At 35.2% G+C, this 16,373-nt stretch overlaps 1 protein-coding gene across 5 annotated transcripts in view; it reads right to left on the reverse strand.

Moving 5' to 3' along the window:
* Positions 1-5,393: 5,393 nt before the first annotated feature.
* The window catches only part of RPS6KC1 (ribosomal protein S6 kinase C1), a 217,371-nt gene continuing 206,391 nt past the window's right edge, over positions 5,394-16,373 (reverse strand). For all 5 annotated transcript variants that reach the window (XM_036825177.1, XM_036825167.1, XM_036825195.1 and 2 more), the window contains 2 exons: positions 15,522-15,617; positions 5,394-6,375 (listed from right to left, as the gene is read on the reverse strand). In XM_036825177.1, the coding sequence (XP_036681072.1) occupies positions 6,265-6,375; positions 15,522-15,617 (207 nt within the window). In that variant the 3' untranslated portion in view covers positions 5,394-6,264. The remainder of the gene's footprint in view (positions 6,376-15,521; positions 15,618-16,373) is intronic.

The raw sequence follows: 16,373 nt of genomic DNA on the forward strand, positions 1-16,373 counted from the left end.
TTAACAGCAGGCTGCAGTAATGTCATCTCTCTAAAGTCCCCTACAACTTAGAGAACGAAGTCCAAATGTCCACGTGGCATTTAATCTGGCCCCAACCCACCCTTCAAATTCATATGCCTATGCACCAGTCCAAACACAATACGCCCAGCTTTACATTTTTCCAGCGCCATGCCTTTGTATACAACTGTTTTTTGTTCCACTGGAAACTTTCCTTCTTCCCAAACAAAATCTGGAAAAAAGAAAAGTCCTTATGTTTAAAAATACCATTCAGAGGTCAAGGTTTTGTTCCAATACAGGAAGCCTTCCTGCAGTTCCTCGGATCTCTCCTCTGTATGCTCACCATACTCTATTTGTACCCTGCAACACAACATTCTGCCCTACTTATTATTTATGCTTTATTTCCCGAGTTTTATAAGATCCTTGAAGACAGGTACCATGTCTTTTGTTCAGTGACCAGAGAAACCCATAGGAGGCAGGGTGGGTAGATGAAGAGGTGATGAAGAGAGGAAGACGGAGAAGAATGAGAAAAGAGTAGGAGAGCACAGGGAGGGGACATGTTCAGTTTTATAGTTTTCTTAGGCATTTAGAATGTTTTTGCTGAAGACAGATCCTTCAAATATCTAACACATTTTCTTTCCAGAACAACCCAGACTGAACAGTTGTATAGATTTTTTGTTTTGCCAACACTACACCTCCTTTTCTTCTTATTTTCTATCTATGTCACAACTGAGTCAATTTCATGTCTGTCTCCCATATGATAAGGGCAACATCACACTGCAGTCATTATTTGGGCACTGAAACAGGCTCAAATCCCTTTACATTTGTCAAATCCCCTTTGACATTTGCCTCTTTGGGTGGGGCTGGTCAAACTCCTGCCTTGTGGATTAGCTTTAGGAGGAATTTGATCAACATTCCCAGAAGAGTTCCCTTTTTTTTTTTTTTTTTTTGTTACTTTCTGCTTTATAACAAAGTGAATCAGCTACACATATACACACGTTCCCACATCTCCTCCCTCCCGCATCTCCTGTGCTATGCGGCTGCTTCCCACTAGCTATCTATCTTACATTTGGTAGTGTATATATGTCCATGACAAGGAGTTATCTTTTTGATATGAAAATTTTTTGAGACTTACAAAAGCAGGATGCCAACATCTCTAAGTGTGACTAAAAGCTGGTTCATTTGCCATTCTTCCTTACCCCATTCAATAAGAGGTTTTCCTGCCCAAAGGAATGAAAGCAGCTCTTCGTAGACACTCACCAGCTGTCTTCTGCAAGAAAGCAGAGCTAGAACCAAGTCTGGATAAGCGTGTCATTTAATTCTTTCCAAAAAGTTAGTTCAGCATCTTTTTTCCTGGGATAGGAGGAACAGTTTCAGTTTCTGCCTAACTCTTGCTAGGGGAAGAACAAAGAATAGCACTTTAAATCTAGCTCAAAAAAACATGCTCTCTATTGCTCCAGATACCTGGGCCAACACGCCTGACAAGTACCCTGCTTCACTTTCCTAGAGTAACACTCACTTTCTCTCTTACACCTCCACACATTTTCTCTGCCGCTATTTCTCTCTGAGATAGATCCCTGGATCAAGGGAAGAAGTCATGTGATAGGGACAAAAAATGCAATGCTATGCCATCTGACTACATATCACCACTATTGTAAATCTTCCTAAAAAAGGAAACTTGTTCTCCGGTTTCCTATTTACTGTCCTTGAGAGAATAAGTGATGCCGAGTCACAAAAACCTGTAGTACTTTGCTTCCCATTTCCCTACGGCTACTAAGTTTACAACTTTACTTAGAAATAGCTGACTTCACAGCTTTTGCCATTTAGTAACCCTTCAACATGAGGACTTGATATGAAATCCTTAAAATGAGCTGAGTAGACATCAAATACTCAAAAGTCCAAATTACCTAGACTGGTAGAGGTTAATGTTCTACATTAAATAGGAACAGAAAGTATCAATTTTGTACTCTGATTATGCCTGCCCAATAATTGAGTCAAATAAACACATAAAATATGATAGATGAGGGCAATGGGGGTAGGAAAACTACCACGGTTGTTGAGAAAGGTCTAAGAAGTGAATAAATGTAGGTGTGTCCTACCCTCCTTTCACCTCTGTGTACTTCTATCTGGACTTTCAACTCTCCTTTTCCAGCATAGAGCTGACTGAGAAATAGTCTTTTAATATTTCAATCTATTTTAAATTTTTATAGCCACATAACCACTAAGGGCTATGCTACTGAGTGGGTAAATGGCAGTAACCCAAGTATCTGGGATTACTAAAAAAAACAATGATAAGAAAACAGTTAAGTACCAATTTAAGATTTGCATTAACCTTGTATTTTTACAATGTTGGTTTATCAAATTAGTTCACTCTGAAAAAGAGAAAGGCCACCGTATACTTGGGAAGCTTAGAACTCAACTACCTTTTCATTCTATAGGTGAGGGAACAGGTCTAGAATATTGTTATTTGATTAAAGTTAAAAGAAAAGGCCAGTTAGTTACAGAGACAGGACCAGATAACACTGGTATAGTGTTTTATATAGTTTTATAGTTTTAAAAGACTAAGACTTTCTATTATATTCCACAATGCTCAGAGAAAGAACTTGAAATACGAGGCTTCATTCATTACCCAGAGCATTTAGAAATACCAAAGGTTAAATCAACTACTCTAAGAAGAAAGATAATGCATCTTATGCCTTGGCCTTTGCTATAAAGTAATCCCTAAGTGAGTCCAATAAAGATGCTAGAAAGGGCCCCCTGAGAGGCAAAGAATCTTTCAGTGCTATAGTCAGATTTCTCTCTATTTAGAGTCATAAATTATGAACAAGTGAATTCAACTAAGGCATACTATGTGTAGGGTCCTAACATAATGTTACTGGTCATAGCATGAATATTATTTATAGATTTTAAATTCTTCATTAAATGCACTATATAAAAGCCAAACTCAATCTTGGTTCACAATGACTCTGAAATAAGATAGGGTAGGAAAAGCCTGAGCATCAAAACACAACAGGAAATATAGCTGTTTAAAAAGGTTTAAAAGGCAAGTTTAAGTATGTTAACAGGAGGTCAGTTATTACAACAAGTAAGTTGAAAGGATATATGTTCCAAAAAAGTATTAATCGTATCATAGTTAAAACAAACTGCTAGAATCACGGCATTCTTTTTTACTCTTAGGGAGCTTAACTTACCCTTCTGTGAAACAGAAATGGTAGATTTTCATGCCTTGCCTGAAGATAGGTGGCATTACACCAAGTTATTGGCGACCCACTGGTAAAGCTCTCCTATAGAGAACATAGTAACATAACAGTCAAGGACACTGGTACTTTCATATAAAAGTATAAAATCAAAAGAGAGCAAGGACTCAAACAGATGTTTGAACATCAACGTTCTTAAGGACATTGTTTACGACAGCCAAAAGGTAGAAATGCCCAAATGTCCATTGACTGATGAATGGCTAAACAAAATATGATATACACATACAATGGAATATTATTCAGCCTTAAAAAGGAATGAAATTCTGATATAGGCTACAGTATGGGTGAACCTTGAAAACCTTATACCAAATAAAATAAGCCAGACATAAAAGAACAGATATTATATGATTCCACTTCTGTGAGAGACCAAGAAGAGTCAAATTCATACAGAAAGTAGAATAGTGGCTAGGGGGAGGAAGAATGGGAAGTTATTGTTTAATGGGTAAAGAGTTTCAGTTTGGGATGATTAAAAAGTTCTGAAATGCATAGTGGTAATGGTTGGGAAAAATGTGAATATACTTAATGCCACTGAATTGTATACTTAAAAGTGGTTAAAATGGTAAATTTTATGTTATGTAAATTTTACTACAATAAAAAAAATCAGATGAGAAAAAAATAAAAACAAGTTTAAAAAATCAAATGAGAAATACTAAGTGGTAAGTTCTTCTCTGATTTTGATATTTCTAATATACATCATCAAGTAAAAACAGACTAGGGGCTTCCTTGGTGGTGCAGTGGTTGAGAGTCCACCTGCCAATGCAGGAGACATAGGTTCGAGCCCTGGTCCAGGAAGATCCCACATGCCGTGGAGCAACTGGGCCCGTGCGCCACAACTACTGAGCCTGCGCTCTCAACTAGAGAAAGCCCACGTGCAGCAACGAAGACCCAGTGCAGCCAAAAATAAATAAATAAATAAATAAATTTAAAAAAAGAAAAAGCTTTTCAAAAAAAAAAAAGTAAACACAGACTTGGGTCCATCACCCCAAAGTTATTTATCCTGTGTGTTTATTACTAATATAATTCATGTCCACCATGATTATGAATGATGTATTTACATTAAGCACAATTCCAAACACAGAGAGAGAGAGAGAGAGAGAGAGAGAGAGAGAGAAACTGAAGCAGTGGAATTCTGTCAACACACTAACACAGCAACCATCTGTTAACACTGCCCTTTGAATCCAAGGGACCCAAATCATGTGGTAGGGCTGGGAGCTTCACCTTAGCTGTGAAGTCCTACTTTCATGTCATAGGGCACTTCTGGAAGGAAGCTCTGTAATGGCCAGCTCTAACTACTTACAGATTTCCTACTAGTCCTACACAGGAAGTCATTCTTGTGTCTCACCTGCATGAGTTCCTGTTATGAGGCCAGGGGGCTGGTGAGTTGAAATCCAGTTCCAGGGAGTGATGTCATCTTGACTGAGCTATGATCCTGCTGACCTGCTCCCCATCCCAGTGTTGTTGCAGCACTTCAGCTGGGGTTCAGGTTATAAGGGGACCAAAAAGGAAAATGGGGGAGTAGGATAATAGAAAAAGCAAAAATGCTTGCACATTTCCTTTGTGTCACTAAAGCATTTTCTGCTTCCATTTAATTTGATAGGCAGACCTGGCCAATGGCAGCTGGAAGCTGTACAGATGCTCTTGGAGTAGGGATAGGCTCTCACACAGATCTCAAAAATACAAAGAATTAAAACATACAGAAAACTTTCATTATGTTGTGGCTCCTAACTTGAAAATGGTGACTTATTCTTTCTTCTTTGGATAAAGTTTAAAAAGCAGACATTAACTTACAAATTTTGTAAATTGTTGTAAACAATGCATGACTACAGGAGCTATCTTAGCAACAGAAAGAAATAACGAATACAAGTGTTGGGAGATGTATAAATACTCATGTTCTTTCTATACAACGTCAAGTAGATTAGGAGGTCAAATCTGGAAATCCTGTCAATACATAATAAAAGAGGATTGCCATTCAATCCCATTTAGATGAGATCCTTTGGTTCTTAGGATACTAAGCCAAAAAACTAAAATGAAGTCAAGCATAATAAGAAGCAGAAATTGCTAACATTCCAAAATGAAAGGAAGAGAGGCCTTTGAAAAAAAAGAAAAAAAATCTTAAGCAATTAAATGAAAGAGAGATTTAAATTTTTACCACGTTTATTTTACATGATTCTTTAGTTCTTATTAAGTTGATACAATTTGGGGAAATAAATACTCCCTTCCCTTTTTTGTTGCATATGTATTAATAGGGGTAGGAAGAACAGAATATGACAGAATAGACAAAGGGTGTAGAAAGTGAAAAAATAAAGATGAAGAGAGAGAGAGAGAGAGAGAGAGTGTTCATATGAACCCTTCTGTTAGCAGTATCAACCAACAAAGTAGAAAGTTGACAACATGAAGTGTTTTCTTCTCACGTGGACTTCAGAAAGAATGACTATGGGACCATATTCGACATACATTAATTATATAGCATCGTGGTTCAGTTTTCCTATCAGACATGATGTGTATATTCTTTTTTTCTCACTTTTTAAGCTCCATAGATGACATTATTCATGAAGCACTTTTAGTATATTATTCAGCAAATATTAATTTGATCATATTAAACCAATCTTGGTTAGCAGAAAGCACTGTCAGCTGCCATGTAAAGGTCCTCCTTTCAAGTAACACTTCATTCTACACTTGGAGCTTCATATCAGAGGAAGGTCTTGAAGGGCACTCCTCTTTTAGTTGAGTTTACAACTCACCTGCAACACTAAATGCAGATAAAATAAAGATCACACCTCAGTTAAAGGTTTGTACATAACAGCCCCTTGCAAATGTAGCCAATATCTTGTCCAGACAGTAACTGTAAAGGAATTGTTCTCTCTCAGGCTTTTTCTTTCTCCATTTCCTCTAAAGATCTTCATCCCAATGCTTGGTGCCCCATAATTGAGTGTAAGGCAGAGCTACCTCTGTGCTGGAGACGCCTGTCATAGAGAAGATCAGAACGTGTGCAGAGAACCCTGCATTATGTTCATCTCATTAGTTCTGCCCAATCCACAGGGGTAAAAAATGGATGAGATTTGATATCTTCAACACCAGCAACTCCAGCACCAAGACGCTCCACAGGGTTGAACTGTAAGAGCTAAAAAAGAAGGATTTAGTGAATAGTGGGAATCCAACTAAAGAATCAAAGGAAAAGAAAAATATATGAAAGGAAAGAACTTCTAAATTCAACCCCAGTAACAAATGGACTTGACTGACAGCCAACTGACTATATTTCCTTGAAAGGGAATTATGTCTATGATACCACTCTAGCTGTGGGGTGGTGGGGAACATATCTGAATTTATGACTTTTCAACTGATTTGAAATATGACCTTGAGTAACTCACTTTGTTTCTCATCGTCATATAGTACAATAGGATAGTTACACCTATCAATTTCCTACTCCAAAAGTACAATTATGACATTAATTAGATATTGCACCAAATTCTGAGAGATCCAGTTACTCCTTTCATGATGAGAAAGTTTGGGAGGCACAATAAGTCTTTCAACCCCTAGTGAATTATATATGCACCGGGTCTAAACTTTACCTAAGGTCTGAATAAGCCAATTCATATTCCAGAATTGCTTTCTTTGAAATAGCTGACTCACATGGAACAATTTGATACAATGAGTGAAACGTGTTTCGACTTCTTCACTAATAGGAATCAGGTATAAAATAAGTTAATAAATGTTACACGCAATAGGATTGTTAAGTGTGGGAAAATAAAAGTAGTCATAAACAATTATAGACGACCCTGGGCATACTGAAAGAATGTGTCTTAAGACATTCATGCATCCCCAAATTTTTGTTTTAACAGCTTTACTGAGGGATAATTTATACAGCATAAAATTTATCTGTTGTAATTGTACAACTTAATGATTCTTAGTAAATTTAAAGAGTTGTGCAACTTTCACCACAATCCAGTTTTAGAACACTTTGATTACCCTAAAAAGTTTCCTCATCCTGTTTGCAGTTAATCCGCATTTCAGTCTCCAGCCCTAGGCAACCACTGATTTGTTTTCTATCTCTATAAACTTGCCCTTTCTGGATATTTCGTATAAATGAAATCATAAAAATATGTTGTCTTTTGCAGCTGCCTTCTTTCACTTAGCATAACGTTTTTGAGATTCATCCGTGTTGTAGCACGTATCAACAGTCTGTTCCTTTTTACTTCTGAACAGCATTCCACTATTTGGATATAACGCATTTTGTTAATATATTCACCAGTTAATGGACATATGGACTTTCCAGGTTACGGCTATAATTAATAGTATATATGACTTCCTGCTGACACATATTTTCATTTCTCTTAAGGACATTCCTAGGAGTGGGACTGGTGGGTCTTGTGTTAAGTTTATGTTTAGCTTTTCAAGAAACTACCAAACTTTTCTAAAGTATCTGTACCATTTTACGTTCCCGCCAGCAATGCATGAGAGTTCCAGTTTCTCTACACCCTCATCGATAATTGTTACTATCTTTTTTATTACAGCCCTTCTGTGGGTATTAGTGGTATCTTATTATGGTTTTAATTTATATTCCCTAATGACTAATGATGGTGAGCATCTTTTCATATCCTTCTTAGCCATTTATATAGCCTCCTTGGTGAACCTTTGCCCATTTTTACACTGAGCTGTCTGCTTACTGTGTTAAAAGGTTCTTTACACATAGTGAAAACAAATCTTTTATCAGTTGCATGATGTGCATATATTTTGTCCCAGTCTGTGGCTTGTCTTTTCATTCTTTTTCTGGTATCTTTTGAAATGCAAAAGTTTTTAATTTTAATGAAGCCCACTTTACCAATTTTTTTTCTTTTATGGATCATGTTTTGGTGTCATATCTAATAATTCTTTTCCTAACCCAAGGTCATGAAGATTTTCTCCAATTTTTTTCCTACGATTTTACAGTTTTAGCTCCCACATACAGGTTTATGAGCTATTTTGAGTTAATTTTTGCATATGATATGAATTAAGGGTCTTAGTTCATTTTGGTTTTAGCATGTGAATATTTGATTTTCCCAGTACCATTTGTTGAAAAGATTATTTTTTCATCATCGAATTATCTTGGCACCTTTACTGAAAATCAATTGACCATAAATGTAACAGTTTATTTCTGAACTCTCAAGTCCATTCCATTGATCTATATTGCCTATCTTTGTTCTAATACCACAGTAATTAAGTAGTTACTGTGGCTTTATACTGACTGGAAATTGGGAGTGTAAGTACTCCTTCTTTGTTCTCTTTAAAAATTGTTTTGGATACTCTAGGTCCCTTGCCTTTTCATATTCATTTTGAAGTCAGCTAAAGGTTTCCCAATTTTGCTGATCTTTTCAAAGAACCAACTTGTGATTTAATTTTTCTCTTATTTTTCTCTTCTATCCAATGAAGATTTTCTCTTTCACTGATTTCTGCTTGCTTTCTTTCTTCTGCTTGCTTTGGACTTATTTTGCTTTTTACAGTTTCTTTTTCTACTTTCCTCAGTTACAAGGTGAGATTTTTATGTGAGACCATTCTTTTCCTATACAGATGTCTAAAGCCATAAATTTTCCCCAAGAACTGATGTAGCTGCATCCTATAAATTTTGATATATCATGTGTTTGTTTTCATTCCATTAAAAACAATTTCTGGCTTCTCTTGGCATTTCTTCTTTGACTCAGGTTATTTAGAAGTGTGTTGTTTAATATCCAAATATCTGGTATGGATTCACCAGATCTCTTTCTGTTGATGATTTCTAATAAAAAGTTGTTATGGTCAGAGTATGCTGTATAATTTCAATCCTTTTAAATACTGAAAGTTGTTTTATGGCATAGCAAATGATCTATCATGGGGAATGTTCCATGTGCATGTGATAAGACTGTATTCTGCAATCATTGTTCTATATATGTCAGAGTTGTTTGATAATGTTGTTCAAGTCTTCTCTATATCCTTGCTGATTTTCTATTAATTATCAAGAATGGGGTACTGAAGCCTCCATTTATTATTATTGGATTATCTATTATTTCCTTCAATTCAATCAGACTTTGCTTCATATGTTTTGAAGCTGTTATTAGAGCATATACATTTATAATTGTTATATCTTTCTATGTATTGATCCTCTCATCATTATAAAACATCTTAGTCCCTGGTAATTCTCTTGTCTCCACATCTATTTTGTCTGATATTTAATAAAACCACTTCACCTCTCTTATGGTCACTGTTTGCATGGTTTATCTTTTCCCACCCTTTTTCTTTCAACCTATTTGTGTTTTTAATTGAAGTGTGTCTCTTGCACACAGATAGTTGGAACTCTTTTTTATCCAGTTAACAATCTTTGCCTTTTGTTTGGCATGTTTAGACATTCACACTGAATGTAATTATTGACATGGTGGGTTTACGTTTGCTAATTTGCTACTTGTTTTCTATGTCTACTGTCTTTTTTCATTCCCCTTTACTGCCTTCTTCTGTGCCAAATACTTCTTACTGTACTATTTCAGTTCCTCTATTAATTTTCCTTTACTATTTTTTTTAGTGGTTGCTGTCAAGATTATGCTTCTTAATTTATCACAATCTACTTCAGATTAATTCCAGTGACATGCAGAAATTTTGCTCCACTATAGTTCCATTCCTTCTGTCCTCCTTTGTCTTTTACTGTCATTAAATACTATATGTTATATCTATATACATTATAAACCTACGAGCACAGTGTTACAAGTATTGCTTTGTACAGCCTTATGTCTTTTCAAAGAAGCTGAGCAGAGAAATGAGAAAAAACATATTTAGTGTTTTCTATTAACTCATATTTATCATTCCAGCACTTTTCATTTCCTCCTATGAATTTGAGTCACTATCTGGTAACTTTTAGCCGAAGGACTTCTTGTATTATTTCTTGCAAGACAGGTCTGCTAACAATGAATTCTCTGTCTTTACTTGGAAATTTCTTAATTTCATTTTCATTTTTGAAGGATAATTTTGCTGGATATAGAACTCTTGGCTGACAGTTACTTCCTTTCAACACTTTAAATATGTCATTCCACTGTCTTCTGTCTTCCATTGTTTTTGATGAGAAGTCAGACATCAATGTTCCCTTGGATACAATGAGTTGTTTTTCTTTGGCTCCTTTCAAAATTTTCCTCTTTGTTTTTGTCTTTCAACAATTGGACTACAATATCTCTATGTGGATCTCTTTGTATTCTTCCACATAAGGTCCACTAAGCTTCTTGGATGCATTTCAATGTTCTTCATCAAATTTAGGATGTTTTCAGACATTGTTTCTTAAACATTTTTTGCTGCCCCTTTCCCTGTGTCCTCTTTTTGGAACTCCCATTATATTGGTATATTTAATATCATCTTACAGGTCTCTTTATCCCTGTTCATTTTTCTTCAAATTTTTTAATCTGTTTTTCAGATTGAATAATTTACTATCATGTTGAGATGCTCCAGTGAATTTTTTTTCCCCTACTTAATTCTTCACTTCAATTATTGTACTTTTCAACTTGAGAATTTCTATTTGGTTCTTTTTTTCCTTTTAATATAATTTCTATCTCCTTATTGAGAATCTCTATTTGTTGATTCAGTATTGTTTTATTTTCCTTTAATTCTTTACACATGATTTCCTTTAATTTTTTGAACATATTTATAATAACTGCTTTAAAGTCTTTATTAAATCCAAAAATCTGGGGACACTCAGAGTAATTTCTATTGACTGTTTTTTTCCCTGCCTATGGGTCATACTATCTTGTTTCTGTGGATATCTTACAATATTTTGCTGAAAATGAGACATTTTAGATAATATATTTTAGTGATTCTGGAGTCTTATTTTTTTCTCAAGAAGACTGTTATCAATTGCTGTTGGTTGGTTTATTCTTTGTTTGATAACTTGTTCAGCTAGATCTGTAAATCTGCTTCCCCCACCCCACTGTAACAAGCAGAGGTTGATATCTCTGCTCATTTTTTTTTCTTTTTTAAGAAAAAAGTTTTAAGTTTTCCTTTTTTAAGCTTGGTTTCCTAAGGGTCACCACTGTGTCTGCATAGCTTAGTGGTCAACCAGTGACTGAAAAGGGGTTGCATTCAAATACCTTAGCTACTAAAGCTTCCATCCTATGCCAATGGGCAGGAGAACATATTCAAAATTTAGGCCACTTTCAAGTCTGTCCTGGTTTTTACTTTCCACTGAGATCTTTCCCTGCACATGCATACAGCCTCAGTGCTGGTCTTCATGGCCTACCCCAACCTGGGAGAACCTTCACACCTGACCAAGCAGGGAAGAGAGAATGCAAGTAGCCCCAGGCAAGAATGCCACAGAGTCTCACAATTCTTTCCCAAAGTTCAGCTATTTTTCAAGCAGAAGTACTTTCCAGATTGTTGCATCCCTTTGATCAATTTCCAGAGCACAAAGATGGTTATTTTTGCCAACTCTGTCCAACTTTATAATTTCTTTTTTTGAGAAGAGAATTTTCCATATTTCTCATATGGCTATAGCCATTCAAATTTGAGAATATTCCTATAGCATATAATTTTTTCCACAGAATTTAGTCAACTGCAACTGAAATATTTGGATGATTACATTAATGGTTCTATACCTATAGGAAATCCCACTATTCAAATCAAACCTAAACTTTTATTTCTTCTTTTTCCTTTATTTCTATTTTTCTACTATTCACTAATAATTAATCATTTATATAAAAGCATCAGTTGATTTCCTATTATGTGCCAATCCACTACTTTTTAGACCTCTTCAACCTGTATCACCAGCAGTTGCCTCACTCTCATGTTAGCAGCCCTATACTATAATCCAACTATATGCTTCATCAAATTATAAATTACTACATGTCGTGAGCTTTCAACGCTGCCTTATCAATAATAATAATACAAAACATTTATGTGACACTTACTGTGTGCCAGGCATTATTCTAATTGCTTAACATAGGTTAATTCATTGAACTCAAAACAACTCTATGAATAGCTACTATAAATATCTCTGTTTTATAGATGAGAGAACAGAGACTCAGAGAAATTAAATAACTTGTTTAAGATCATATAGGTAGTAGGTAGCAAGGATATGATCTGAATTCAGGTACTCAGTCTCCAGAATCCCTGCTCTTAATCACAACATTACACTGCTTTATGAGTGCGTGATCTGCAAATGCCAAGAATCTATTACTTCACTTTGATATCACCAAATCCACAAGGGGAATGAAGCATATACTTCAAAAGACTGTACTCACAGTCTTTTCACTTGAAATTACTGTATCTAGCATTCAAAATGACTACTTTTTATCAAAGTGAACTGCTCAAAGAATTTTTATATTAGAAGTTGCTAAACTGTGTTAAGAGAAAAGCTGCTACTATAAAACAAACAGCATAAGCATACCCTAAATATATCAAATCCATTTTCAAAATCAGACAAGTCATGCCCACTGATTGAAATGTGGAAGGCATTAAACATTTGAATACAAATCTAAAATATCAAACATTGATAAGAATTAACTATAACTATAGCATGTTTTTTAATGTTTCAGGAAACATATAAACATATAAGTTCTTTCTTTCTTGTTAAAATTGGCTTTCCCACCCCCATTCTTTCCAAAACATGACCTCATTATGAAATTCCAATAAAAGTTCATATTTTGACTTTTACTAAAGTCAATTTACCTTAGTTCATGGACTCTTCGATAATTTTGCAAGTGTAAATCTATAGGCAAAAGTATAATTGTTTACCCATGACTGTCTTGCTTATTCTGCCATTTTAAATACTCTCCCAGGCCTTCTGAGAGATCACACAAAGATTCTATTGCTAAAAGAATGTGTCAGCCAGTGGCAAAACCAAGACAGTCACTGCCAACCTCCTTTTTCCTAAAGAATAGGCAATAAAGCTGAGCATTGGAGGCACAGAAATTTGTTTTGAAGGTCTTTTTCTCATATAATATCTTTCAACTGACAAAGCGATTGTGTCACAAAGAACTAAATGTCCACTGTGAAGTACAAACATCCATGCTCTGAGGATCTGTAAAATGTAAATATATTTTTTTAAAAACTGCATTTAAAATGTAACTATGTTTACTTTAGCACCATTCACTTGGACTGAGATGACTAAACCATGGGTACAGGGAATTATGAAATCTAGGAAGAAAGCAAGGAGCTGCAAAGACCAAAGAGGGGAAAATCTCCTCAAAGTGGAATAATTCTTTCCACATAAATCATTTTGTGATTTTTTAAAATAACCTTTATGAACCATGAGGTAGTGGAAGAGGAAAGTCAAAATGACAAATTGCTAATCATGCCAAGAGACCCCTTTTCCCTTTCCTGATGATGTTTCCTCAACATGAGTGGTAGTTTCCTTAGGCAGGCCAATGACAGAATGCTGCTTTAACTATATAAGCTATACATATCTGTATTTGGGAACTTAACATATCTTAAGCTCAGACTCCTTTACAACATAAATTCTGATACACAGGAGCAACAGACCTTTATTAATTAATGTGGGGAATTCTATTCTCAATATTATATAATAACAACTACTTCTTTAAGAAAGAGAAACAAAAAATAGCAGTTGCTAGCCTTCCTTAAATTAATAGCCAAAACAATACTTTGAATTTACCTTGCTGTGCCACAACAAAGAATATGAAATCAAATGAGGAGTTGTCCTTTTTGCCCATTAGAATGAAATGTTTTATGTGTCTTTGCATTACCTCTTAATCCTTTTACAAAGTGCTCAGGGTACTCTCATCTCACTATTTCCAACCTGATTATGTTTCTTTAGACTTCACATACTCTGGGCAAATTAATCTTCCTGAAGCACGACTCTGAGCCTTTCACTCTTGTGCACAAAAACTCCAAATCTCAATTTTTTACTGAATTAAATACTATCATTCTCCCCTGGTGTTCATGATAAGAGAGCCCCAACTTCTCTTTCCATTCTCATCTACTTACTATTACTCATCCTTATATTCATCCTTGTACTCTAGATAAACCAAACTTTTGATTTCCCAAATTGAGTCTTTCTGACTCCTTCCTTGCCTTTGTCCAAGCTTTTCATTCCACCCAGTTATTCCCCCACATCCAACCTTGCAATGCCAAAATTCTGGCTAAGGCTCCGCAAAAATAACACTCACTACACAAAAACTTTCCTAATACCACCACTGCATCAATTATTACACCTCTTTATCCTGACTCGCCAAAGTACTTTTTAAACCTCTCTGATAGCCTTTATTAAATCCATCTGTGATATAATTATTTGTGAATCTCAAGTTCGTAGCTTATGACACTATGCCTTACATATATTCGTTGAATGGAACAAAAATCACTGCTCAAGAGAATACTAGGTAATACTCTTCTTAATATATTCTCCCCTCCCCTTTTCTCTTTCTTTTTTTTTTTTACAAATTTTGTTTTCCCTGATTTAAAAAATAATTCATGTTTCATTAAACAAAACTTTTAGTTCTTCATCTTTTTCAAATAACTTTTCCCTTGATATTTTCCCAAAAGCATAGGGGATCACAGTCCTGACAATTCTTGCTGATTTGCTGTGAGCCTATCACACCTCAATGCTAACAACCCTCAGTGTACTCATCAAAACTTGCTCTTCAAAGCTAGATGAGCATTTTACACATGGCGAATCAATTTAAGGAGCTCACTAGAGTTCCAAGCCTACCTCTGGGATACTGAACTTTAATTATCAATAGTCTCTTTCTTCAAAGCCACCAGAAATACACCAACTGACACCAATATTCAACTTCCATGAATGGATCTACAAGTGATCTAACTTGGCAAGATTTTCTACCACTTCTCTCCTAAGTAGCCCATTCCTATGTTTATAAATATAGCCATTCACCATATACTATCTCGAGACTAGCTCTAAGGAATAAACTCTTTGAAAAGTTAAAAAAAAAAAAAAGAAAAGAAAAGAAAATAGCCATTCACATATGGTTACAAAATTTAATAGAGCAGCTCCAGACCAGCTAAAAGCAATACTTAAATCTCACACCTACACAGATATATGGAATTGACTAAACATTAGCCTGGATTTAAAATAAATAAATAAATAAATAAATAAATAAATAAATAAATAATACCAACAAGCTTTACCTATTCTCTCTGACATCACCAATACTCAGATAATAGTAGAAGCCTAAAGATATACAGTAGTAGTTCTGAATTTGTAATTAGTAAAGGGTCCTTCTTGTCCGAAACTAATTTCTTTAAGGTTTTGGAGCCGTGGGCTCTGCTAATTTGCATGGTTGATATACTTGGCCAATAGGTCAATTAAATTACCTGTTGAATGAGTGAGCGAGCCTCTTCAGAGACACATTCTGGCATGTTCAAAGTAGTGTGAGTATTTATTCCTGCTGGATGGCACTCAACCAGAGTCTGAAACAATCAATCAGGTACACTTCTTATCCCAAACAACATCATATTCTGTTCCATCACAGGGTTTATGGACAGCAAATACAGAAAGCTCAACAACCACCTTAACTGGAGGTGCAGTAATCACCACAGTACCCTCTAAGCAGTTTAGGACAAGGGCTATGAGCCCACAGAACTCTAACTGAAATACAGGCAGTCATCAAAATCACATCATAAGCTTAGGCCACTCACCCTTTTCCCTTAGTTATAAAGAGAGTGGCTCATAATAGAAAAACTTCCATTATACCCAAAAACTAAACTGGGATTTGATATCTCAAATTTTTTAATGTTCTTAAAAACCTTCAAAGTTGAAAATTTGTCAATAATAATGCTTTATATATGTATAGCACTTTATGGTTTAAATGTATGTATAGGTGACTTGTATATTCCACAACCATGTTAGGCGCTCAGTATTAACTACATATTTAAGGTAGATGACTACTTACAAAGGTATGACTGTTCATTTCCTCTGTTTTCATCCCAGGAGGCAATCTGCACAATACTCTATTAAAATCTATTAACTATTAATCTCAAATATCTTACTTAAAAGTTATTGATCAGAGAGTATAAATTCTCTCTGATCAATAACTCTCTGTTAAGCCAGAATGGACAGGAAAAATTACAGTATTGAGAAAAAAGATAATACTACCTTTAATATCTACATTAATTTTCTAAAATGATAATTCTCTCCTGGTTTCAGACAGGTATTTAAAACATACA

This window comes from Balaenoptera musculus, chromosome 1 (genome assembly GCF_009873245.2).
Source record: "Balaenoptera musculus isolate JJ_BM4_2016_0621 chromosome 1, mBalMus1.pri.v3, whole genome shotgun sequence".
Lineage (NCBI taxonomy): Eukaryota > Metazoa > Chordata > Mammalia > Artiodactyla > Balaenopteridae > Balaenoptera > Balaenoptera musculus.